Source organism: Desmodus rotundus, chromosome X (assembly GCF_022682495.2).
Source record: "Desmodus rotundus isolate HL8 chromosome X, HLdesRot8A.1, whole genome shotgun sequence".
NCBI lineage: Eukaryota > Metazoa > Chordata > Mammalia > Chiroptera > Phyllostomidae > Desmodus > Desmodus rotundus.
In genome coordinates, this window is record NC_071400.1 from 17,016,290 (window position 1) to 17,043,061 (window position 26,772).

The window sequence follows — 26,772 nt, forward strand, 5'->3', positions numbered from 1 at the left end:
TAAAGATATTCTATTTTTATTTAGCCAAACTCCTACTATTGTACATTTAGTTTATTCCCACTGTCTTGCTTTCTGACTAATACTGACATGTTAAGAACCCTGTGTAAACATCATAGGGCACTTATCTAATTTTTAAGTTTTGAAAAAGTTTAAGTTTTGAAGAATTTATCACATTTTCTTTTGTTTTTACCTTAACTCTGACATTGTGGAGATTCGCTCATGCAAAGTTTCATAGAGTGAGGAAGCTCTGGGTTATCTAGATTACTGGCCACTTGTAGTTTTAAAGCATTTCCTTATGGTTAATTGTTTGCTTGGAAAGCAAGGAAATTCTATTTTGTGTGATCATGCAGGAACATTTTAAGATATACATATAATATTGTAGAAAAATAGGAAGGCAGAATCTACCTGGCCTCATGTGCCACTCTCCAACTCCCCTGTCCCCAAATGTCTTTCTAATTGCAATAAATGTGTTTATTTTTCTTAATTTTAAATAATTTATTGATTGATTTTAGAAAGAGAGGAAAGGAGAGAAATATTGATGCAGGAGAGAAACATTGACCAATTCCCTCCCTTACACACCCCCACTGGGGATCAAACCCCACAAACAACCTACACATGTACCCTGACCAAGGATTGAATGGGGAACCAACAACCTTTTGGTGCACAGAATAATGCTCCAACCAACTGAGCCATGTGCTTGTGGCCAGAGCATATATGAAATTAATTTTTAAATAATTTTTAATTTTAATCAAAGCAATACATGCACATACACTTTTAAAGGCATATATATACATGTGAAAAGCAGTAAATACAAGCCTATCCCTCTCAACTCTTACTTCCCAACCCAGAGGCAAAACTTTTACACATGCCTGTTTAGTGGTCACCTCAATTTTTAGTAATATGCTGTTATTACTATTTCTTGACTTGATGATGTGAGGAATTTTGTGCTGACTTTCTGCTGTCCCCTCCACTCTCCTCCTCACTCCATTTGGTTGTATCACTATGTTTTAACTCTTATATTTGTTACCTTGCTCTTTTTAATATAATCACTAAATCTGTCTTATTCATTTTTAATTTTTTATTTTTCAATAACAATTGACATTCAATATTATATTAGTTTCAGGTACACAGCACAGTGGTTAGACATTTATGTAACACAAAGTGATAAGTGACCCCCCCAATATTCTTTGAGCTATAGACAATGTCTGGACTTCCCACTTCATGAGTAAACACTACTATTTCATTTCCTCCCCTCTGCCAGTACTTGTACACTATCGAAGTTGATGATGCTCCATCCTGTTCCATAACTGTAATCGTCTTCCCAGCTTTGTGTAGAGATTTACCCTAAAAATGGAAAACTACACCTAGTATTTCCATTGTAATGGTCATTTAAATATTTTTCACTGAATAGCAAAGTCAAACGCTATGACTGGATTTTCTCATCTGTGATTGCAGTCTTGATTGCCAATGTTCAAGAAGATTCCCTTTTACACACTTCTGGCAACTGTTCAAACCAGGTCACATCTGAGGTTGCTTCATATTTGAAGCATGCTTTCCTTGTACAATTTGAAATGTTTCCCTGTAGTTCCTGTTTACCATTGTTTTTTTCTTTGGGGATGAAAGAAATGTATGACTTCCAGATCATGTCATTAATTTTCTCCACCTTCTAACTCCATCTGTCTATTGTTTAGAGTCCATTTCATTCAGTTGGAAGTCTATTTACTTTTTATTCTAATTTGGAAAATTGGCCTCTTATTTGGAGCACTCTTTTACAGTTTATGTTTATTTAAGTTGTTAGTAACCTTTCTTCTTTTTTTCCCTTAAGGCTTCCTGTGCCCATCATCATTTCCTAAAGTTTGTGGTATTTTTTGTTTTATGGATGCAAAAGTTTTTCATTTATTTTTTAGGTTCTTTTCTCTTCCTTAAATTATCTAGTTCCTTGAGAGTCAATTTTTCATTATATCTTAGGCTTTTTTGGTTATATTGAAGACTTTCAGTAAATCATGATTTCTAGCCGCCCATTTATATTAAAAGATGAGTCACTGGAAACAAGAGACCCGGCAAAGTCAGCGTGCGCTAGCCCAGTTGGTGGCTTTGCTCTAGAGAGGGTGAGCTGGTGGGTAGAAGTCAGTCATCCTGCGGGGGGCCCGAGACTGCCACAAAGTTAGTTAATCTAAATATGTACCTGCAGGCGAACGTTGAGAATCACGGAGGCCACGATGTAGAAATAAGGGAAGTTCATGTGCAGCCGCCAGGCCAGGTTGAAGAAGATGAGCAGTGTGCGCGTGAGACCCTTGCAGAAGGTGCGGTAGGAGCCGCAGGCCGCTGCGCAGCGCGGCATTCGCACAGCCAAGCCGGACAGGGTCGCTGCGGCCGCCATTGGTCTGATGGATTGTCCCATACGGTGCACAGAGCCCAGGGCTTCCAGCTGGCCCTGCAGACACACCGACCGACGGACAGAGGGGCGGACGCGGGAGGAATTTTTGCGGGAGGCCGACTGGGCAGCCCTCCTTTCCCCTGCAACGCTCCAGGCAAGGCAATCGCTGGAGCCCACCTGATAAAGTTTGTGTTCGGACCCCCTTGGGGCGGGGCGGGGCGGGGCTGGGCGCCAGAGACCGCGCGATCCCCCGGATGGGGAGGGCAACACCGGGGGGGAAAGGAGGCCTGGGTGGGGGAGGGAAGCAGGAGGGAAGCAGGAGGGAAGGGGAAGGGGAACGGGCGCTTGGCTTATCAAGCTTATCTAGCTTTGTGAAGCTGATGGTCCTTTAAAAAATTTTTTTAATTTTTAGTTTTTAACGGAAGAAAAATGAAACTTGCTCGAAACATTAGACAATGTCCTTCACAAGCACAATTTTGAGCAGCTTGGAAGCGTGAACCCATTTCCCGTTGCCTCAAATCCCTTTAGGAACTTTTCCAGGGCCCAACTGCGGGCCAGTACAAATATACAAAAGCTTACTACTCTTTTGAACTTTAAAATGTATGCATTCTGTTTTAATGACTCAAGAGAATTTCTGGGTTTTGTTTTAGATCTCTGGTAACCTAATGGGAAAAGTTATACAAACAAGTTTTTATAAATTGTCAACAGCACCAATAAATAGAACAATGGAAAGCAAATTCCCTGCATAGCTTCACATTCCCCACCCCACCCTCTCTGTGAATGCAATTCCATTTCCTGTATATACTTTCAGACTTGATGTTGATATATCACTCATACCACATCAATAATATCCACCTATCTCACTCTCTTTGACAACTGATTATTACACCTATATATGCAGACTAAAAATGTTCAATAATTAACTAGTCCCCTATTGGGCATTCTGAATGTTTCTAATTTTTCTATGCTGAAATTGTTTTAGTGAACACTATTGTACACATGAATTTACAAGTATCAGAAGAGTATGAGTGATAAGATCCCATCTTTATTCATAAAGAATCACATGAACATATATTTAGGGTGCCAAGTCAAAAAGTTTTACCAATTATGTAGTCCGTCAAAAAAGTGTATAGCGACCAGGGCTCTATACAGCATTGTGTGTCCATTTTGGAAATTTTTCCAATATAATAGGCAATAATTATGTCTCATTATTCTAATTTGCATTTTTCAATTATCAGGGAAGCTGATCAACTTTTCTAAATTTCTTAATTTTTCAATATTGTTTTACTGATTGTAAATCATTACAATATTATAAATACATATGAGTATAGTAAAATTCTTAGGATTATGTTATATAGAACAGAAAGAGTTTGTCCACCGGGCACCAGCAGAGCCAAACACTGAACTCTGAGAATTGGAGAAATATTTTATTGATGAATGGCACCATCCAGCAGAATGTGAAGCTAATGCTCAAAAGTCTGAACTCCTCCAACTCTTCAAATGGCATGTAGGTTACGGATTATGGAGGGCAAAATCACAGGACACTGTAGGTTAGGGGTTCAGAGTGTGCTGGGAGCTGATTGGTGAGAGGTGAGATTGAGGACAGCTCAGGTCTTCTCCCATCCTTCTGTCTGTCTCATGAGGTCAGTCCACCTTAGGGCTACTGTCTTCTGCTCCCTCAGGGGTTGCATGCATACATGTACAATGTTGAGAGTAATATCCATGCATGCATATCTTTGTATACTTCTCTGATATTTCCTTGGGATACAATGGAAATCTGGGATCAACAGGATTTCATCTGTTTAAGGATTTTGTTATATATTGTCAAACTGCCTTCCACACAGCTTGTATTAATATATCCACGAACTGTCTCAACTTTCCCAATAATGGGTATTGATAGTCTTTTAAATCTTGGACATTCTGATAGGTGAAAAAGATATCTCACTTTTTTAATTTGCATATTTTGATTACTGGCAAGGTTACATATCAATGATATGTGTATATAGCTTTGCGCATTTGTTTTTTAAATATTTTATTTATTTATTTTTAGAGAGAAGGGAAGGGAGGGGAAAGAGAGGGAGAGAAACATCAATATGTGGTTACCTCTCATGTGCCCACAACTGGGGATCTGGCCCACAACCCAGGCATGTGCCCTGACTGGGAATAGAACCTGTGGCCCTTTGGTTCTCAGGCTGGCGTTCAATCCACTGATCTACACCAGCCAGGGCCCTTTGCTCATTTTTTATATTAAAAGTTTTACCTAAAGCAGGAAGAAAAGTACAAACGGCCTGAAAATGATAAAATCTCAACCATAGCCCTAGAAGAAGCATAGAGCAGAAAAGCTGGCCTAAGGTAATGCATTAACCAAAGGAAATCCTCCTCCTTCACACCACACACTGACTATAAAATAATAATAATAAACCAAATTTATATTTTTTAGGAAATTATACACATCTTCTGGCTCTTCTTTCCCAGTGTGCATATACCTTGATTCTTCTATCTCAACCACCCACTCTTAATATATGGGAGAAATATATATTTTAACTGCTATATTGGTCTAGAGAGGTAATAGATTTAAATTTAATTGGAGGCTTTTGTAGTAGAAGACATTGAATTGAACACAGGTGTTTACTTGTCCAAAACGAATAAAAATAATTATAAAGAAATGCAAAGTAAATTCATTCATAATATTAGTGAAAGGATGAGGATAGTGGACCAAAACATTTGATAAATTGCTGAAATGAATGCAGATTAGCTCAAACTGAAAAATAAATAAATCACAGTGGAGGGCATTGCAGCTCAACAGATCTCTGGAACAGCTGCAGAAAAAGAGCAAACCATTTTCCTGAAGAATATAATATGATATAATATAATATAATATAATATAACTTTATTGTCTCTTTTCTATTTTACCACTTTGTTTAAATTCCTCAAAAATGAACATTGAATTCTTGCTTAGATTCCTTTATAATGAGCACTAACTTTTTTTGTTCTACCAATCTCTCATAAATTCATTGTTTTTCTTTGTCTGAATAGTAAAAAGGGTGCCTCGTTTGATAAATTCTCTGAGCCTCATTTTATGATCTCAGTATCATAATAATCTTCATACATGGCATAACCCAAGGCCATTCCAGTGTCAGAAAAACATATGAATTAGATTGAGACAACATTGCACTGGATCATGTGTTTCTACAGGTTCATTTTTAGGAGCTGCCATTGATGGCATCAGGAATAGCAAAATAGTTCCAGGCCAGTCATATCCATATGAGTTTTTCTGTTTTATAGCACACAGAAGGGCATTACAAACTCAGCAGCAAGTTGGATTGCCAGTGCAGCTGCTGTTTGAATCAGGTGGCAATGCTGGATCTAAGGAACAAAGGTGGGATTAATTGCCCCACTGCATCCTTGCATTTCCGGAGGAGTAAAGTATTCTCTCCCAAAGTACCGGACTGGGCACATTCCCTCCACTGCTGCATAATTGGTGTGTCCCATCCCAACTTCATCTTTTCACCAGTCCCCCCCTACTTGCATTCAGACCTTTTGTCTTGATCATTGCCAAGAGATCCCTTTCTGGAAACAGCTGCATTCAATGACCAAATTGCCCCTACTAAGGTGTGTGGACCAGAGGAAGTAGAGTCAGAAATCATTCCAATGCTCAACAGTATCAGATACTAATGAAGTGTGGAAAGTTCATTAAATACTTTTTGACTATTGGTCAATTACTGGGTGACACAAGTAAAAACGTTGCACCATTTGTCAGGCTGCAAACAGGTTGGAAAGCTGAGAACATAACACAGATTGGACACACAGAAACCACAATGGTGAGGTGGGCGCCAGCTGATCACACTGGAACAACAACAGGTAACCTCAGAAAATATCAAAAGTGACGGGACTGTTGATAGCACTGAGGAACACAATCAAAGGTCTGATGTAATCAATCTGTCAGGAGCAAGGATGATCAATGCTCCATCTGTGGGCAAGAGTCACAAATCTGGTATATAGTAGTGGTTTCTGCGTCAGAAACAGAGTCCTTTACTTTGTGCCCAGTTCCTGATGGCAGATGCGGTGGCAAGCTGGGCAGTGCAGGCTTGATCAGTAGCTTGATTTTAGTTGGTCTTATCAGAGAAAAGACATTTACTATGGACATCTCTCTAAGTACCCAGAAATTCCATCAGCGTCCACACTTTATTTCTAGTTTATGATCCCCCAAAGAGGTGTTTTTAATCTTCTAGTCTGTAGTCTTTCAAGTGGCAGATCAAATAGCTAGGCCATTGGAAACAGCCTCAGGGTCAGTAAAAATATAACAAGTTTCATCAAACGGAGGGTCTGGACTTAAGAGAATAGTCTTATGTTCTGCCCATTGAGCAGAAGTGTGATAACACTGAAGTCAGTTTCTGATAGTCAACCACCAGGACATCACCTATACAGTGGAAGCTTTGGATATCAGAGGATAAAAGCACTCACACTAAATGCTGCCCCACCCCAAACATACACTAGTAGCAAATGGCAGGAGATTTGGCCCAGCACTTCTCTACTTGGGTCAGTGCCCTCAGTGGGAGAAATCTCTGCTTATGAGCATTTATAGTACAAGCATTTAGCACATGGAATTTCTTATACATTTTCACCACAGTAGATTGAATTGTTACAGAAGGTATCATCCACAATGTCACTTAACTTTTTTCCTTCACTTGAGAGTTTTACTCAAACCCTATCAGTTGAGTCAAGGCTCTTTGTGTTCCCTACACAAACCAAGGAATTTAACACCTCTGTATTTCAGAAGTAAACAGCAGCTCTGGGTAGTTCTGGGAAAGGGAGGAGAGAAGAGGGGGAGCAGACAAGTCTGCAGGAAGCCAGCCTGAGGGGGATGTTTGGAGGCTTTTTCTCCTTTGTCTCCTAACCCCAGGAGGTACCTGCACCTGGAGCCTTCCTTTCTTCCTCCTCACATACCACAGCTATCACAGCTTTACACTGGATACCTCAATGCCATTGGCCACCTCTGAGCTCAGCTCCCTCTCCTGCCACAATATAGTCATAAGAGTTTAAGTGCTTCCCCTTGCAAGTTCCCCTGTATACTCTTTTTTGTTGTTTTTTTGAAATTTATTTTTAATTTAACTTATTTAGAGAGGGGGGAAGGGAGGCAGAAAGAGAGGGAGAAAAACATCGATGTGTGAGAGATACACCGATTGGATCGGTTGCCCTCCCACCCAGCTCACAACCCAGGCATGTGCCTTGACTGGGAATTGAACCAGCCACCTTTTGGTTTGCAGGCTGGCACTCAATCCAAGGCTCTTTTCTGTTCTTTAAAGCAGCTGAAATCAATGTAGAGGAAGAAGGGGGGCACCAAGGGGTGTGGAGGGAGAGAGCAGATCTGCACCAGTAAACAAGACTTTTCAATTACTTTCAGTTTAGAGTAGCTGCCCACTGGGCTCAACGAATTAGCTTCCAATGGTTTTTATTACCTAAAGCTGTACTTCCTAATTTCTGACACTGTTTACTTCAGCTTTGGTGACTCCATTTGGTGACTTCAGCTATGGTTGACTCACCAACCATAGTCATACTCCCTTTTAACTAGGGCTCCAGGCCTGGCTGTTCATTGTTATTGTAACATCTTGTCCTTTACACACTCAGAGAAGAAGGATCTAGACCTAAGGTACCAAACTCAGAGGAAAAGATCAGATTTGTTGTGAGGGTAGGGGGAGTTGGAGGAAGGTAGTCAAAAGGTAAAAACTTGCAGTTACAAGAGAAATAAGTACTAGGGATGTAATGTACAGCATAATGTCTATAGTTAACCACTGTTGTATGATATTTAGGAAAGTTGTTAAATGAATAAATCCTAAGAGTTCTCATTACAAGTAAAACATTTTTTCCATTTCTTTTTATTGTATCTACATGAGATGATGGATATTAACCAAACTTACTATAGTAATCATTTAACAATATATATGTCAAACCTTTATGTATACCCAAAACTCATACAGTAATGCATGCCAATTTTATCTCAATAAAATGGGGGTGGGGAGAAGGAGTAAGATATCCAGTGGAAGATTATAACAAAGACTGGATGAACGTTTGTGTAATAATTGAAAATGCCCTAGAAAATAGTGACTTCTGAAGTTGATACTAAGTCACAAGAAAAGTAGGTGGTTGGGGGGAACTATTGCCTGGAAGCTAAATAGCCTGTGTGAGTGGATAACTTTCCCTTGAAATGGGAAAAGTTTACCAGCTACTGGTAAACTGAGAGAGAGTGGAGAGAAAGAACTAAGGTACCAATCAGGTGGCTTGTTTCAATCTTACCTTTCACCACTTAGCCTCTAACATTCATTAACAGGTAGAACAGTGGGAGATTCTTATACCCTCTCACTTGCCCACCATTTGTGCAGGATCATTCATTACTGGATCCCAGAAAGTCTCACATTTCCTAACCTGGCTTATGTGGGCCCTCATCCTTTCTCTTCCAGAAATCCCTGTTTCTCTCAGCCTCCCATCCTTATCTCTGAAACTGTCAAGCACTGTGCAAAATTTGAGACTTTATCCTACTTACAAACTATCAAGTTAGCTTGTTATTTTTTCATGGATGCTGGCAGAAGACATAAGGCTACAGAATCAGAGACAAGGCACTATATTATTCACTGTAAAAGTAGTAGCCAGAGTGTTTGTATATTGTTTATATACAGCCAAGTCCCACGGGGGTGATGCCAAGAGCCCATCATGGGTGTCTGTGTTATAGGAGAATGTCAAGGTAAGAAGTGTTCAAAAATGTAGGGAATTTTTATGAGTTTATTTGAACCAAATTGACAATTGCCAGGATGTACAATCTCAGTGAATTGAAAAAAAATTCTCTGGAGAATGGCAGTTTTGAAGCTTATTCTATATGTTAGAATAAAATAATGTGAGGAGACGTAAGGACGGTTACATGAAATCCTTTGGTGGTAGATTAAGGGGGTGGGAAAAAGCAAAGTGGGGAAATTTCTGGGATTGGATAAAAAGTAAAACATACAAACATGTACTTCTTATACGTTGATGGGTACAGAATAGTTGATAACATCTACTGCACAGACAGATATTATTCACAGAACAAGATAACAATGAGGGGTTCTGTGGTCTTATGCTCTGGTGTGTGCTTAGGGGTCTGGATAAAGAAATTATTCTGACATTTCAAGAAAGCGTTGAGTGTTGTCTTAGATGTAAAAAGACGATAGACAGGCTCACTTAAGGGAAAGATTGACCTTTGTCAGGGAAGCTATAAGCCTAAGATGTTACTATTTGCCATGACCTACCTTTACTTAGGAATTTTTAGGTTCATCCTGTTTGGTTACTTGTGGTGTCTGTGTTTGTAGGATTCACCATGCAGGCCTCCCCTGAGCTTGTCTGGTTTAGTATGTGGCCCCTTTTTTGTCCACGAGAAGATACTGAGGTTGGGGAATTCTCTGCTTTTATAACAAGCAGAATCCAGTTTGCTGTTTGAGATGAGACAGTGCATCCTTAAGGTGAGAAATTGTTAGGGTAAAGAACGGTTAGGGTCTTTCCCAGCAAGAATGTACAGGAACACAAAAGGCCCATGGTGAATTGCCTCTCCCAATAGACAAAGACCAGGAGAAAATATTGGAAATCACATGCAGCAGGTCCTCAAATAACAATGTTTCATTCAACGTCATTTCATTATAATGTTGACAAGAAAAAAAATGGATTCTGGCCTGGGGCCACTGTCTGTGTGGAGTTTGCATATTTTCCCCATGTCTCAATGGGTTTTCTCCAGATCCTTCTGTTTCCTCCTATTTCCCAAAACTGCATGTGAAGTAAACTGACATATCTACATTGTCCCAGTCTGAGTGAATGTGGGGTGTGAGTGACTCTGTGATGGAAGGGCGTCCTGTCCAGGCTGGATCCCGCCCTGTGCCCTGAGCTACCCAGAGACGCTCTGGCATCCTGTGATTCTGAACTAGAATAAGCAGACTGGAAAATCAAAATCTGACTTGTTTTTATTTATCTTTCTTAAATGTGTATATATCTCATATTTATTTCAATGTTTAATATTTATTAACCAATGTCACTCCAATAAATTAAACAAAAATGAAAAAAATATTAGAAGTGTTTGATCTTTATTAAAAGTTTTCTGATGTTTTGTGATGAGAAATATGCTGTAGGAACTTAACTCTTGTTTATATCAATTAGCCTCTGGTAAAATTGGTTTTGTTATATGTCATATCACTTAAAATCTCAGTTTCCAAGAACGTATTGACATTAAGTGAGTGTTAGGGTGGTTGGTGATATGGGCTGTGAAAGAATTCACAAAGAGAAGAAAGGGTAGAGAGTAAAGTTTTTATTCAGTTTCCAAGAAAGGAGAGGGGCTTAGTGTGGAGAGATACACCAGCATGGAGGTATGGGGGCTTTGAGCTTTTATTGGATTATAACTAGATTAAAAAGGTAGGGTTGCTGTTGTGTGGCCCCTGGGCTGTTGGTGCGTCAGTAACACAAGGCTGCATTTTGTTCCGATGTTATCTTCTGCCTGTGGCTTTGGGAGCAGTTAGTTCTGTTCTTACTTAACAGTAATTTCCAGTACAGGGGACAAGCTCAGAAGAGTAAAAGGGCAGTCATGTTCAAGAAGGTCACAGGCCTGCTAGGCAAATGGTGCCACAATAGCAAATGGGGCTGACTTTACCCTTTCAGCGAGGACTTAGTGTATCTGACAAAGGACTTGGATCCAGAATATGTAAAGAATTCTCAACAGTAAAAGAATAACCCAATTTACAAGTGAGCAAAAGACTGGAGAAGATACCTCACAAAAGGGAATATACATATAGAAAATAAACACATAAAAAATGTTCAACAGCTTTCCATTGGGAAAATGCAAATTTAAACCACCATTAGATACCACTACAGGTTTGCAGATGCCATCTTCTCATTGTAGTCTCACGTGCTAGAGAGCAGAGGCAGAGAAACCTTAGCTGTTCTCATAATAGCAATAATCCCATCATGAGAGTTCCACCCTCATGATCTAATCACCCCTCCCAAAGGCCCCACTTTCTAATACCACCACTCTGGGGATTAGGGTTTCAACATATAAATTTTGGGGACACACACACAAAGTCCATAATACCTATTAGAATGGCTAAAATTAAAAATACTGATAATAGCAAATGCTGATGAGGACGGGGAGCAACCAAAACTCTCACATATTGCTGATGGGAATGCAAAACAGTACAGCCACTTTGGGAAACAGTTTGGCAGTTTCATGTAGAGTTAATCGTACATTTACCATTTGACCCACCAATTCTACTCCTATGTATTTACTTCAGTGAATTGAAAACCTAGTGTTTCCACAAAAAAATTGTTACACAAAAATGCGTAACAGCTCAATTCATAATTGTCAAAAACTGGAAACACCCTAAATATTGTTTAATGAGTGACTGGATAAGCAAACACTGGCACATCTATACAAAAGAACACTACTTAGCAATAAAGAGGAATGAACTATTGATACACTTAACTACTTGTATGAACCTCAAAGGCATGCTCAACGAAAGAAGCCAGTCCCAAATGTTGCATACTGTATGATTCCATTTATGTGGCCTTCTCAAAAGACAAAACTACAGTGATGGAGAGATAAGTGGTTGCCAGAGGGTAGTGGTGGGGGGAAGGTGTGACCATAATGCCTTACAGGAATATACAATGCCTTGGAAAGACATTTACAAGATTTTGTTACAAAATAGAAACAAGATAGCATGTAGAGAAATACTACATAAAAATTGTATTTACATTTAGGTAGAGAGGGAAGAGAATGTAAACAAAATGCCATCATGTTCTGCATGGTTATCTGAGGTGTGTGATATCAGGTGATTTTTATTTTCTGCTACTGGCTTATATATATTTTCCAAATGTTCAATGCTTGTAATAAGAAACAAGCAATTAGAATTTACTAAACCAGATCAGCTTTGCCCTCTGGTGGCTCATTCACTAATTGTCTGCCTTTAGTCTGAGGGAAGAATGTTGTCATTCATTCAGATTGAAGACCATAGGCCACTGTAGGCTTTAATCGTAAAGCAGAACTTTGAAGATTCACAAATCTTTTGGTAGGACAAGTGGTTACGTCATAGAGTAGTGGTCTTGTGGAATTCAGGTTATTACCTTTGACCATATCACATAATATGCTCTCAGCAGACATAAGACACACAGAAACACCAACAACAGGAAGAGGAAAATAAGTTCCAGGATCAGCTGGGCACCATTAATAGAGTTAAAGGCAATCCACATGATAAGAAGATATTTTCAATACATATATCTAACAAAGGATTTTTGTCCAGTGTATGTAAGTAATTCTTTGACAAATACCATATGATCTCACCTTTAACTGGAACATAATCAACAGAAGAAAAAAGGAAACAAAATATAACCAGAGACATTGAAGTTAAGAATGATCTAACAATAGCCAGGGGGGAGTGGGGAGGGGACACTGGGGAGAGGGGATTACAGGAACTACTATAAAGGACACATGGATAGAACCAAAGGGGAGGGTGGAAGTGGGGGAGGGAGGTGGGTTTGGCTGGGGTGGGGTAGAGGGATGGGGAGAAAATGCAGACAACTGTAATTGAACAACAATAAAGTAATTTTAAAAGATAATCATAAATAGCAAAACACTAGAAAATAGTAGAAACATGGACAAAAGATGTGAACAGGTATTTCCAAATTCCAGTAAACATGAAAAAATACTTAGCTTCATTACCCATGAGGGAAATGCAAATTCAAACCACAATGTGATGCTGCCACATACCCAACAAAATGGTGAGAGTGAACACAACGAAAGAACACTAGGTGGTTATGAGAATGTGGTGCAGCCAGAATTCTCATACTCTGATGATGGTAATATAAAATTTATGCAAGCACTTTTGAAAACCACTTGGAAAATCTGAACAAATGCATTCCCTATAATGCAGCAATTCTACTCCAAGGTTTATATTTAACAGAAATACATGCATATGTTTACCAGTGGACATGTTCAAGAATATTCATAGCAGCATAGTAAAAATGGGAAACTTACCCAATTGTCCATGAAAAGGGGAATGAATAAATTATATATAATCACATAATGGAATATTAAATGGCATGAGGATAAATGGACAGGATATAAATCACTTTCACAAACATAGTATTGAGCAAAAGACGACAAATGTTTAAGAATACATGTGGTCTGATTCTGTTTCTCTAAAGGTCAAAAACGTGCAAAATTATCATGTTATAAGTCAAAATAGTGGTTACTCAAAGTAGGTAGTGACTGGAAGGAGGCCTGAGTGGGACTTCTGAAGTGCTGGTAATATGCTGTTTCTTGATTTGGGAGCTGCTTATTATACAGATGGGCTCAACTTTTGAAAATTCATGTACTGTACCCTTAAGACTTGTGCTCATTTCTGTATGTCTGTCATGAAGCTATTTTAAAAAGTTTAACCTAAAGAAAATGTAAGCAAATAAGGGGAATTTTTAGCTGGTCTCTGGAAAACAAATTAAACTGTTATGACAACATAACTAAAAAAGAAAACACTAAAAGTTTTGATGAGTCAACAATTTGAAATTTATATATGTCAAAAGAAATTTAATGAAACTGAGAAAATCATTTCCAGAACATTACAAATGTTTACTGTGTTTAATTAATAAAGACCTCATATAGATTTTTTACTAGGAAAAACTTTACAAAGTTAATATACAGATTATGAAGAAAGATAAAAGAATAATAAGGAAAATATGAAAAAGCTTACACCTTATTGGCAAAGAAATGGAAATGAAATGAATTATTAGATACCTTTTTTGCTTACCAGATACAATGATTATCAAATGATAATTACTTTTACTGGGGATGTAATGATGTGAACTGTCTTATACTCTATTATTAGCAGAAGTGGAAATTGATGTCACCGTTCTGAAAAGCAATCTAAGAAAAATTTTCAAGAGTCTGGAGAGGCCCTGGCTGGGTAGCTAAGTGGGTTAGAGCACTGCTCTGATACACCGAGGTTGTGGGTTTGATCCCCAATCAGGGCACCTACAGGAGTCAACCAATGAGTGCATAAATATGTGGAACAACAAATCAATCTCTCTCTCTCCCCCCCATCTACAAATCATATGTAAAAATTTTAAAGAGTCTGGAGAATGTTCATGCCTTTGATATAATTCAATTCCTAGAAAACTAACCTAAAGTATGAACACAGAACTAACATATATAGGGAAATATGTATTACAACATTCTTTAAAATAGCAGAAGAATTAGGAACAAATTAATATTAATATTTCCAATTTAGGAATATTTGTTACATTCTGGTGTATTCACGCTTAGATGTGCAAACATTAAAAATCATATTTTGGCCCTGGCTGGTGTGGCTCAGTGGATTGAGTGTCGGACTGCAAAGCAAAGAGTTGCCGGTTCCATTCCCAGTCAGGGCACATGCCTGGGTTGCAGGCCAGGTCCCCAGTAGGAGGAGAGTGAGAGGCAACCATACATTGCTGTTTTTCTCCCTCTCTTTCTCCCTCCCTTCCCCTGTCTCTAAAAATAAAGAAATAAAATCTTTTTTAAAAAATCATATTTTGTCACAAATTTTTAGCAATACAAGGTTGATATGATACAGAATTACTGAAAAGAGCAGACACAAAACCATGTCAAATTAGTACTATATGTGTGGATATATGTGTATATAATATACATATTATTTTATACATATTAACATACATATATAGTATATATTATATCATAATTATATATGTAATGCTATATATTATACATACATATATAAGACGCACATGCCCACACATACACTTATATAGAAAGAACCAAAAAAATGTTAACATCATTGGTATATTGGTCTTTTGGGGATGCCATAACAAAATACCGCAGGCTGGGTGGCTTAAACAAGTATTTATTTCCTCACAGTTCTGGAGAAGTTAGAGACCAAAGTATCAGGAGGGTTGGTTTCCTCTGAAGTCTCTCTCCTTGGCTTGCACACGGCTGCCTTCTCATTGGGTCCTCACATGCATATACATCCCTGATGTCTCTCTGTGTGTCCAGAATTCTTTTAAGGACACCAGTCAAACTGGATTAGGGCCCACCTTGTGATCCCACTTAACCTTAACTACCTCTTTAAAGGCCTTATCTCTACATAATGCAGTCATATTATGAGGTACTAGGGATTATGGAGGAGGACACAGTTCGATCCATAACACGTAAACACAGAATTTTCTACCAAGTACAGTCAAGGAGTACAGGGGCAATTGACACCAAGTGAGAAGGTCCAGGCAGGGTTGGGGGAGGAGTACCTTGATCATTCCCTGGAGGTTAGTACCATCATTAACACAAAGGGAGGGAGGAAGGGGAAAGGTCCCTGAGGAATGATCAAAGACCCAATCATTGCTTCAAAGTCACATGGCTTTTTTAATTTCCTACAAACAATTGCATGGTCATGCCTGCATAAAACATGTAAGAAGGGCAAAAAATTAAAATATTTAGACTTTACTAAAACAGTCATTGTTGCCCCCTGCTGGCTCATTCAATAATTGTCTGTTTGGGGATGAGTAAAGAATGAGGTCTTCCACTCATGCTGCAGAGCAAGTATTACTGTGATCTTAATTCCAAGGCTCACCATATCTCTGAGCACAACAAAGGTTCTGAAATTTTAAATGTTCCCCTTGTGATCATGTGACAGTATGCTCTCAGCCACTGTAAGACAGAGAAACACCAACAGCAGGAAGAGGAACATAGGTTCCAGGATCAGCTGGGCATTTGTGGCAGGGCCTCTGCAATCAGTGGGCTAAAGATGGCAGGTGATTGGAATTGGGGCAGGGGTCTCTGGGTTGAAGAAGAGGGGACCCATCAAAGTGAGAGTCCAGAGGGCAGAATGGACTCTGGGCGATCAATAAGAGGGTGAGCATGAAGAGGACTCAAGATGAGTGGGAGAAGGTGGTCCAACCAGCAAGAAGGCCAAGATTAGCAGAGTACAGGGAAGATAAGCAGCTCAGTTGTGGGCCAGCAGCTACTGAAGCAAGCTGAGCCACCAGAGCCTTCCCATAGACATGTCCTACTCATTATATCAAGCCCCTGTCTCAACCCCAAGTTTTTAGTGGCCCATAGTTTCCTCTTGAGGACCCCTGAGAAGCCCTTGAATAGTGGTCTCCCAGCTGACTTTTCCTTATTCACAGAGTATAACAGGAAGTGGGCAGTGCTGGGCCAGGACCTAGGGCTGAGATTGGAACTGCTCGTACCTTAGGATGCTTGGATAGTCAGGTTTGACCAGGGGAGAAATATAAGGGTGGAAAAGGTAGAACTCATTGACAAAGCACTCACCCATGACTGAGAGTTTGATGTCCTGGCAAGGACCCATGGAGCCAGGACTAATGTGCGCTGGGATGGCTACTGGAGGCTGGGGAATGGAGGATGGGGGAGAACAAACAGTGACCACAATAAATGAAGTGAGCATACCAAAACTGATTATATATTGGGTAATGAGTCAGAAAGTTCAAAGTGTCAGGGATGTGGCAATGTTAGGATAGAGTTACAATGTAAGCCCAGATAAACTGCTACTTGACTATGTTCCCTGGGAAGGCTCAGAAGACATTCCTTCGCCAGCAATATACTGGTGAGAAGGGGCACTAGCTTCTTTGAGATCAATAGCAGTTGTTTTGTATACCAGGATTGACAGTAGGAGATGCTGTGATGGAACTGGGCCCCCCAGTTCAGTATCAATGAAGATGATAGGATTCTGGAATAGCAGAAGCCAATGATGATAGTTAACTGACCTAGGCAAGATTGAAGTAATTGCCATAGTGAGCCATGTCGTGGACTGAATTGTGCCTCCCTAAATTCATATGTTGAAGTTCTAACCCCCAGTACATTTGAATGTGACTGTGTTTGGAGATAGGGCCTTTAAAGAAATAATTAAGGTAAAATGAAGTCACATGGGAGGGCCCTAATTGAATATAATATGTCTGGTGTCCTTATGAGAAGAGGAGTTAAGGACCCAGACATTTACACAGAGGGAAGACTGTGTGAAGACACAGGGAAAAGATAATCATCTACAAGCCTGGAAAGGCTTCAGAAGGTAGCAAGCCTGCCAACACTTTGATCTTGAACTTCTAGTCTCCAGAACTTTGAGAAAATAAATCACTATTTTTTAGGCCACCTAGTCTGAGGTACTTTATTACGGCAGCCTGAGCAGACTAATACAGGACACTATGGAGCAGAAAGAAAGAAGGAGCTCCTACCCTTTGGGACAGCATGGATGGAACTGGAGAGCATTATGCTAAGTAAAACAAGCCAGGTGGTGAAAGACAAATACCATATGATCTCACCTATAAGTGGAATCTAGTCAACAAAACAAACAAGCAAGCAAAATAGAACCAGAGACATTGAAATTAAGAACAAACTGACAGTAACCAGAGGGGAGGTGGGAGTGGATACTGGGAGGAAAAGGGAGAAGGGTTTTCAGGAACATGTATAAAATTAGACACATGGACAAAACCAAGGAGGGCTGGGATCAGGGGTGGGAGGTGGGGATGGCTGGGGTCAGGGGCAGTGGTGGGGGAAAATGGAGACAACTGTACTTGAACAACAATTAAAATAAATGTAAAAACAAAAAAAGAGACAAGGCTAGAGTAGCGACCTGAATGCCGTGACCTGTAGAAATCCCTAGCAAGAGTTAATATGTATTGCCTTCTGAGGGACAAGAGAGATGGGCAGCCAACTAGGGTGACAGTTGACTAGTATACTCTCTAGAAATTTATAGCTATGGAGCAAAAGGCTAATGTCATCCACTGTAATGGAAAATCATGATCCTTCATCCAGTTTCCAATCTAATTGAAAAAAGGCTGGGTACCCTGGAAGAAGAGCTCCATAATGCCACTGCAAGTATGTATAATAAATATTCCCCCAGTGCCTCCCTAAAGGTGCCAGTGTCCATTTGCCTTCAGTTATACTGAAAGAATGTTGAAGAAAGCTGGTTATTCACCAAGGCCAGTACTCATAGGTAATGGATGACAAAGAAGCTTCTATGGACTGGATGTTTGTGTCTCACCCAAATTTGTATGTTGAAGCCCCCCAAATCTCCTATGTAATGGTATCTAGAGGCGGAGCCTTTGGGAGGTAATTAGGGTTAGATTAGCTCACGAGGGTGGAGCCTTCATGATGGGTTCAGCATCCTTATGAAAAGAGGAAGATGTCAGCACCTGTGAAACTGGTTGAGTTTAAAGGGTGGTGTTGCTCTTGGTTTAAAATCTTCATAAATGAATGCTGAATGTTTGCTATTTGTTACAAGAATGTTCTTAAGAAAGGAATTTTAGTACTGACATTAATGGAATTCCTGTAAATACTTTAGTAAATAATCAGCCATGCAGCAGGGACTTAGGAAGAAGCTTAGGGCAGAGATTTCTTTCTCTTCTAGGGCTAAAGTTACCATCTGTTTAAGATTATTGTTTTCTATCATGGAACAGAGTTTTGTTCTGTACATAAACTGAGTAGCACATGATTTTTTAACCTACCAACTCAATAGTGAGTTATACCTTCATACTGAGGTGAAAGCTTGGTGGAAAGTATTTATGTCACATCTCAGGGCAAGGTGCAGTTGACTGCAGTGAGGCAACACAGACTGAGGATCTGAGAAATGAGCTGGAGTCTTCCCACGAGGAGCAGCAACAGGCACTGAGGGACAGATATACTTTTAGAGTCCCAGATAAGGTGGCAGCTTTAGGTTTGGCTGTGTGGACAGAGTGGGTTGAGGATTTCCAACCTGAAGATACAAGAAGCATATTGACAGAAGCTTAGAGCAGGGAATGAACTAGAACCTTCACAGAGTTATTCCGAGGAACCAAGCCTTTGTTAGTTAAAGGGCGAGGAAGGTCAGTACAGGGACCTAACAATTTTGGTGGACACCCTGGAGTCTCCACTGGAATCTAACTGCTACTAGAAGATGATGCCTTCTCCTCCCTCTCCCTGACACACACATATAAGGAATCCCAATGTATAGGAAGGAACATAGGTTTTAGAGTCAAGCAGACCTGGGTTCAAGTCATAGTTCTGTCACTTATTTACCTGCTGTGTGACCTGGAACACATTACTTACCCTCTCTTATCTTCAATTCCCTCATCTATAAAATAGGAATAATAAGAGTACCTACCATATAGGATGTTTTTAGGATTAATGGAGGCAGTGAAAGTATAATAAGCTTATTGAGTTGTCTTAATTCATTGGGGATATATACATAAAATTATTTCACTTTATCCCCCAACTCTACTGTACTGCTGATGGAGGCATAATACCATATTCCACTGAGGTGTAAAACTTTTTGCCTGCACACTGTGATAGTTTTTGGCAAGCTCATGGGCCTCAATCTTATTATCATTTTGGGAAAATTTCCCCAGACTTGCAAACACATGCCATATATATATATGAATGGATATATATATATATATATATATATATATATATATGATTTTATTTATTTATTTTTAGAGAGAGGGGAAAGGAGGGAGAAAGAGAGAGAGAGAGAAACATCAATGTGTGGTTGCCTTTCATGCAACCCCTACTGGGGACCTGGCCTGCAACCCAGGCATGTGCTCTGACTGGGAATAAAACTGATGACCTTTGGGTTCTCAGGCTGGTGCTCAATCCACTGAGTCACACCAACCAGGGCCATATATATCTTACCTACTCCTGAAGAATCAGGAAATTGATGGCCCTGTCCTTTCCCTCTCTCCACCTGGAAGTCTCCCAGATGTCCAACTCTCTTGATTTGGGGAAGGGAAACATTGCACACCCCCAGGCTAGACCTCTTTTATCAACTGGACAGCTGGTTTTTCCACAGCAATATCTGTTGACTGGTGTCTGGCATTAAGAGTCTGGTCTTCTGAACTTAGAATATGGGGTATTGAGTGTCTTTTGCTTAGCTGAGGTTCCAAGAGAAAAGGTAAGCTATAGGGACAGAAACCAGATTAGTGGTTGCTAGGGGCTCAAATTGGGGGTTAGGGGATTGACTGTGAAAGAACATGCAGAAACTTTTGGGGGTGATGGAAATGTTTTACATCTTATTCTGGTGGTGATTTTATGATAAAACTCATTGAACTATGCACCTAAAAGGAAATACTTTTACTGAACTTAAATTATACTTCAATGAAAGGGAAGAATGGGAAATGGGAAAGTCTCTTTGGGCACCTAACAGTATCTTATCACTAGGTAAAGTGTGTAGTGCCTGGCACACAGTATTTAATAAATGGTAGCTGCTGTTTCCACTATGGGCCAGCTCTGTTGGTGATCTGCCAGCAATGTCATAGTCATGAAGTTATCTAGTTAAGTATCTAGTCACCCCATTGCTACCTTCCCTAGACTGCCCTGTTACCTGTGGCTCCTAGTATAGCACCATTACTGCACAGTCTGGTGAGGTTGCTATTTCTGTGAGACTCAGGCAAAGGAAGAGTCTGCTTCAACATTCCAGCTCTGGGTCCCTAAAAGTTTAGAGCCAAGGTGGAGGGGGAGAACCCCTCCAGAGAGGACCAAGTTGCTGACCACTGAGAAAGCCTGTATAGGACCTCCCAGAAGATTGGCTAAGTTGGTAGTTTGGTCTGTGCTCGCAACACTGCCTTTCCTGATGTCCCTGAAGAGAGGCATGACTTCATATTGAGCCAGACTCACTTATTCTCATTCCCAGAAGCCCTGCACTCAGCAAAGAGGATACAGTGAAATAAAGCAGGACAAAGAGACTTGTTTTTAGCTTACTGGTGACTCAGGATAGTAGCTGATAAGGCCTTATGTATGGCATATGCCTCCTTATTTCCATCAGAAAGTTTTACATATTTTATTTAAATATTTTAAGCTCTTGACCCGTGACATTTCAAAAAGGAGGCTTTTGAATAGCAGTTAATAGAGTAAATGAGTGACCATATGGTGTGGGCCAGCATTCTGTAAAAGTCAGGTATCACCCTGTCATTTGAGATTCCCATATAATTTGTTTAACCTCCTGTCCACATCCATAGGAACCCCAACATGTGTTTGGCATCCTGAGAACTTGATTTTCTCCTAATCACACACTTTTGGCTCTGAGTTCTTGCTTGAGCTGAATTAACTTAGCAAACAGATGTTCTCAACACCTCACCTTCACTGACACTATCCCCCATACTGGAGAAGTGGAATGTCAAAATTAAAAGCCCAGCCTTGGCTGAACATTTGCATCACCTGGAGAGCCTTTAAATCTTCTGATGACAAGGCTGCAACCCTTGTCAGTGTTTTTTAAAGCTCCCCAGGTGCTTGTGTTGTGCTGCCAAAGTTGAGAAACAGTGATTTTGAAGTTCAGACAGACCTAGGTTTAGTCCTGGCCTGGTCCACTGGCTGTTGATGCACCTTGAATATATTACCTAAGCTTTTTGAATCTCAATTTCTTCATTTCTAAAAGGGTTTGCCTAAGGAGCCTATGAGTTAATCCCAATAAAGCATAGTGCCTGGCAGAGAGTAAACATCTCATAAATGGAAGCTATAAATGCATTTTTCAGTTAGCAGTAATTGTGCCTTGGATAAACCTCATTGGCTATGATACTACCGCTGCACAAAGCTTGTAAATATATTTTTATAATACACTCTATTGCTATTATTTATGGTGGATAATGGGCAAGTTAATGCCCTTAGAACCATGAGCTCAGGAAACCAGTGCTCTGAATGGAGAAATTCATTTGGCTCTGAAATTTCATGTGGCTCTAAAATTTTAGCCACAAATATTTATTGTGATTTTAACTCTTGGTAAGCTTTGAGGAGATGAAGAGTTCATGTGATCTAAATTCTCCAGGGACTCACAAATCTAACTGTGGGGAGAATAGTTGTATAGACAAAGAAAAAGTTAACCTCAACTTATGCTACAGATGATAAATAAATTCAGACGCTATCTAGACTGGCAAGGACAGTTTTCACAGAGTAGGATGTTGCTTTGAAAGGACCTTGTCTTTGAAATATGTGTGGGGTTTATTTGTTTATTTTGGTCATTAGATACCACATATAAGTGAAATCACACACAACACAATATACAGATGATGTATTATAGAATTGTACACTTGAAACCAGTTAAAAAAGAAAAAAGAATTGTACACCTGAAACCTATATAATTTTATTAACCAATGTCACTCCAATAAATTCAATAAAAATTAAAAAAGAAATATGGGTATGATTTGAACTGGCAGAGAGGATTGGAGAGAGCACCTCAGAAAGAGTAAATAGCTAGGTAGAGATCCAATGCCTGGAATAAATATTGGTGGATTACTCTGACTGTAACACATGGTTTGTTATGGAAAGCACTAGGGGATAAGTGTGGAGAGGCAGGTTCAGGAGAAACGTGAATCCCAGATGAAGGGCTATAGACTTTATCCTATAGGTTCTTAAGAGGTGTGTGTATGTGTGCATGTTATGATTGAATCCTTTGGGCACTTAATGAATATATGAATGTATGTGTGTGTGTGTGTGCAGGGTAAAGGATGTGAATTAATTACATTCCCCCTATGGAATATAAACCAATAGAGAAATATACTCATGAATCAGAATGTCTGAACTTTGTTAATAATAAAGTTGTGTTGGAAAACATAGTATGACCCCAAGGCCAAAATGGACTTCCTACTCTTTTCTCCTAAATTAGATGAAATTAGTCATTTAGTCACAGGCAGGGAAAACCCTGACCTAGTTGTATAAGCAGGAAGCAGAAGGATATTTGCCACTTGTACGGAGAAATGGAGCAAGAGGTGAGGCCATTTATTTGCAGTGACTTTGAGCATATTAACTCTTCCCCGAATGGGAACCAATGGAAATAGGCTGTCATAAAATGGCATATTTTCTGTAAACCCCTCTCCCCACTGTTTACAGGAGCTACTATAAAGGACACATGGACAAAATCAAGGGGGAGGGTAGAGGCGGAGGAGCAAGGTGGGTTCGGCTGGGGTGGGGTGCAGGGATGGGGAAAAAATGCAGACAACTGTAATTGAATAACAATACAAATTTAAAAAAGAATAACAATAAAAATTTTTTAAATAAATAAAATGGCATATTTTAAATATAATTTCAGGAAGTTGACTCTCTAGGAGTTCATGAACCCCAGAATAAAGATCCCTAATGTAGGCAATGATAAGTCACAAGTTTTTTTTTTTTTAGTAGGGAAATGAAGTAGTAGATTTTAAAAATTGGAAGCAACCAAATCTCCTTCAACTTTCAAATGGTACATCCGTACCTTAGAATATTACTCAATTATAAAAAAGAATGAAGAGGATATGCTGGCACACTTGTACTTTTCAATTTATACCCTTCACTAAGAGAAAAACAAATAAATGTATCAAATATAAGAGGTAGGTGGTGAATCTAGATAAGTGGTTTTCATCAAAACTCTGGAGCCCAGCCCTGGCTGGTGTGGCTCAGTGGATTGAGTGCCAGCCTGTGAATCAGAGGGTCGCTGGCTCAATTCCCATTCAGGGCACATGCCCGGGTTGTGGGCCAGGTCCCCAGTGGGGGGCTTGTGAGAGGCAACCACACACTGAAGTTTCTCACCCTCTGTTTCTCCTTCCCTTCCCCTCTGTCTAAAAATAAATAAATAAAATCTTTTTTAAAAAAAACCTCTGAAGCCCACAAGGAGAAAGGACTTTGAGTTTATGGGGCTCTCAGCTCATTCAACCTTGTTAATGCTGAAGCATTTTCACTTTTATCTGTTATTTATATTGGATTTTAGTAGCTCTATTAGTGAGGACGAGAGAGAGACAGACAGAATGAATTGGAAAAACCTACAGTTCCCTTCCTGTGCTTTAACTATCACATAGAACACTCATAACAATCTGATACAAGATGAGAGGGGTTCCCCACCAAGCAATACTCTGTGACTGACACCAGCTGGGTGTCAAAATCACAGGTTAAGGGCTCAGTCACAAGATTGCTCATCACCCCCAATTCAGACACCAAAATCGCAAGTTCAGCTTGTTACCTGTACTTCTGACTGATCTTATATCAGGGGGTTGAAGAAGCGGGAGAAACTGCCAGCATCACAAGAGAGTTTGTTGGAAAGACCTACGGGGTCCTAGAATGTCCACAAGCCTACCCACCTGGGAATCAGCACCAGAAGGTCCAAATTTGCTTGTAGGTAGTGGGGAAGTGATTGAAAGCCGGCCGAGAACTGAGCAAGCAGCATTGTTCCCTCTCTGACCCCTCCCCAACATATAGTGCCACTGTGCAGGGCTGTGGGTTGCCCCACCCTAGTGAATAGCAAAGGCTCTGCCCCTTAATATGTAACAGGCATGCTGACACACACACACACACAAAGGCCCAAATGAAAGAACAGATCAAAGCTCCAAATATAGAACTAAGCAATGAAGAGATAGCCAACCTATCAGATACAGAGTTACACTGGTAATCAGGATGCTCACAGAAATAGTTGAGTATAGTTGCAAAATAGAGGAAGAAGTAAAGGCTATGAAGAGTGAAATAAAGGAAAATGTAAGGGAACCAACAGTGAAGGGAAGGAAATCAGGACTCAAATCAAAATTTGGAGCAGAAGGAAGAAATAAACATTTAACTGGAACAGAATGAAGAAACAAGAATGCAAATAAATGAGGAGAGGCTTAGAAAACTCTGGGACAACTTTAAACGTTCCAACATCCAAATCATAAGGGTGTCAGAAGGAGAAGAGGAAGAGCACGGAATTGAAAACTTCCTTGAAAAAATAATGAAGAAGAATTTCCCCCATCTGACAAAGGAAATAGACTTCTAGGAAGTCCAGGAAGCAAAAAGAGTCCCAAAGAAGTTGGACCCAAGGAAGCACACACCAAGGCATATCATAATTACATTACCTAAGATTACAGACAAGGAGAGAATCTTCCAAGCAGCAAGAGAAAAGGAGACAGTTACCTACCAAGGAGTTCCCATTAGACTATCAGCTGATTTCTCAAAAGAAACCTGACAGACAAGAAGGGGCTGGAAAGAAGTATTTAAAGTCATGAAAGGCAAGGACCTATATCCAAGACTACTCTCTCCAGCAAAGCTATCATTTAGAATGGAAGGGCAGATAAAGGGCTTCCCAGACAAGGTCAGGTTAAAGGAATTTATCATCACCAAGCCCTTATTGCATGAAATGTTAAAGGGACTTATCTAAGAAAAAGAAGATGATCAAAACTATGAACATTAAAATGACAACAAACTCACAACTATCAACAAGTAAACCTAATAAACAAATCCAAAAACTAAGCAAACAACTAGAACAGGAACAGAATCACAGAAATGGAGATCACATGGAGGATTATCAGCAGGGAGTGGGTTGGGGGAGAGTGGAGGAAAAGGTACAGGGAATAAGAAGCATAAATGGTAGACACAAAATAGACAGGGGGAGGTTAAGAATAGTATAGGAAGTGGAGAGGCCAAAGAACTTATATGTGCGACCCATGGACATGAACTAAGGGGGGTGGATTCTGGTGGGAGGGTGTTGCAGGGCAGAGAGGAATAGAGGGGAGAAAAAAATGGGACAACTGTAATAACAATCAATAAAATATATTTTGAATAATATAGTCCATCTTATTAGGATCAAAAAATAAAAAATAGGAGGTTTTCATGACCTTCTCCTTGGGTTTCATTATTTGCTACAGTGGCCCACAGAAGTCAGGGAAACACTTATGTTATCAGTTTAATAAAGGATATGATAAAGGGTTTAGATGAGCAGCCGGATGAAGAGATATATTGGGAAAGTTTTTGGAAGATCTCAAGTGCAGAAGCTTCTGTCCCTGTCAAGTTGGGTGTGTTACCCTTCTGGTACAAACATGTGTTTACCCACCTGGAAGTTCCTTGAACCCTATATTGGGACTTTATGAAGGCTTCATGGTGTAATCATGATCAATTATTAACTCCTTTTCCAGACCCTCTTCTCTCTCCAGAGAATGGAGGGTGGGGCTGAAAATTCCAATCTTCTAATCATGGCTTGGTCTTTCTGGTGACCAGCCCCCATCTAGTGGCTATCCCATAGTGCACCCCTCCAGCCCCACATTTGCCTCATTACAACAAAAGACACTCCTATTGTTCTTAACACTTAGGAATTTAGAAGAGTTTTAGGAGCCCTGTGTTGAGGAATGGGGACAAAGAGCAAATAGATATTTAATGGAAGTTGGTAAATCCCAAGATATACAAGGTGGATTGGCAAGCTGGAGACCCAGAATTGCTGATGGTTTAGTGTTAGTCTGAGTACAAAGACCTGAGAACCAGGAGAGCCAATAATATAGTTACAGTCCAAAGGCCAGCAGGTTTGAGACACAGGAAGACTGGATAATTCAGTTTGAGTCTAAAGACAGAAAAAATTCAATGCTACACTTTGAAGACCATCAGGTAGAAATAATTCTTTTATTTGGAAAGGGTCATCATCCTTTTTTGTTTTATTTAG

The 26,772-nt window shown here is 39.9% G+C and overlaps 1 protein-coding gene and 1 pseudogene across 1 annotated transcript; both read right to left on the reverse strand.

Moving 5' to 3' along the window:
• Positions 1-764: 764 nt before the first annotated feature.
• SMIM10 (small integral membrane protein 10) lies at positions 765-2,512 on the reverse strand. Its single transcript, XM_045200878.3, has one exon. The coding sequence runs from the start codon at positions 2,399-2,401 to the stop codon at positions 2,174-2,176; it is 228 nt and encodes a 75-aa protein (XP_045056813.2). The 5' UTR covers positions 2,402-2,512; the 3' UTR covers positions 765-2,173.
• A 19,350-nt stretch (positions 2,513-21,862) lies between these two features.
• LOC112310917 (U4 spliceosomal RNA) lies at positions 21,863-21,944 on the reverse strand (annotated as a pseudogene).
• Positions 21,945-26,772: the final 4,828 nt, after the last annotated feature.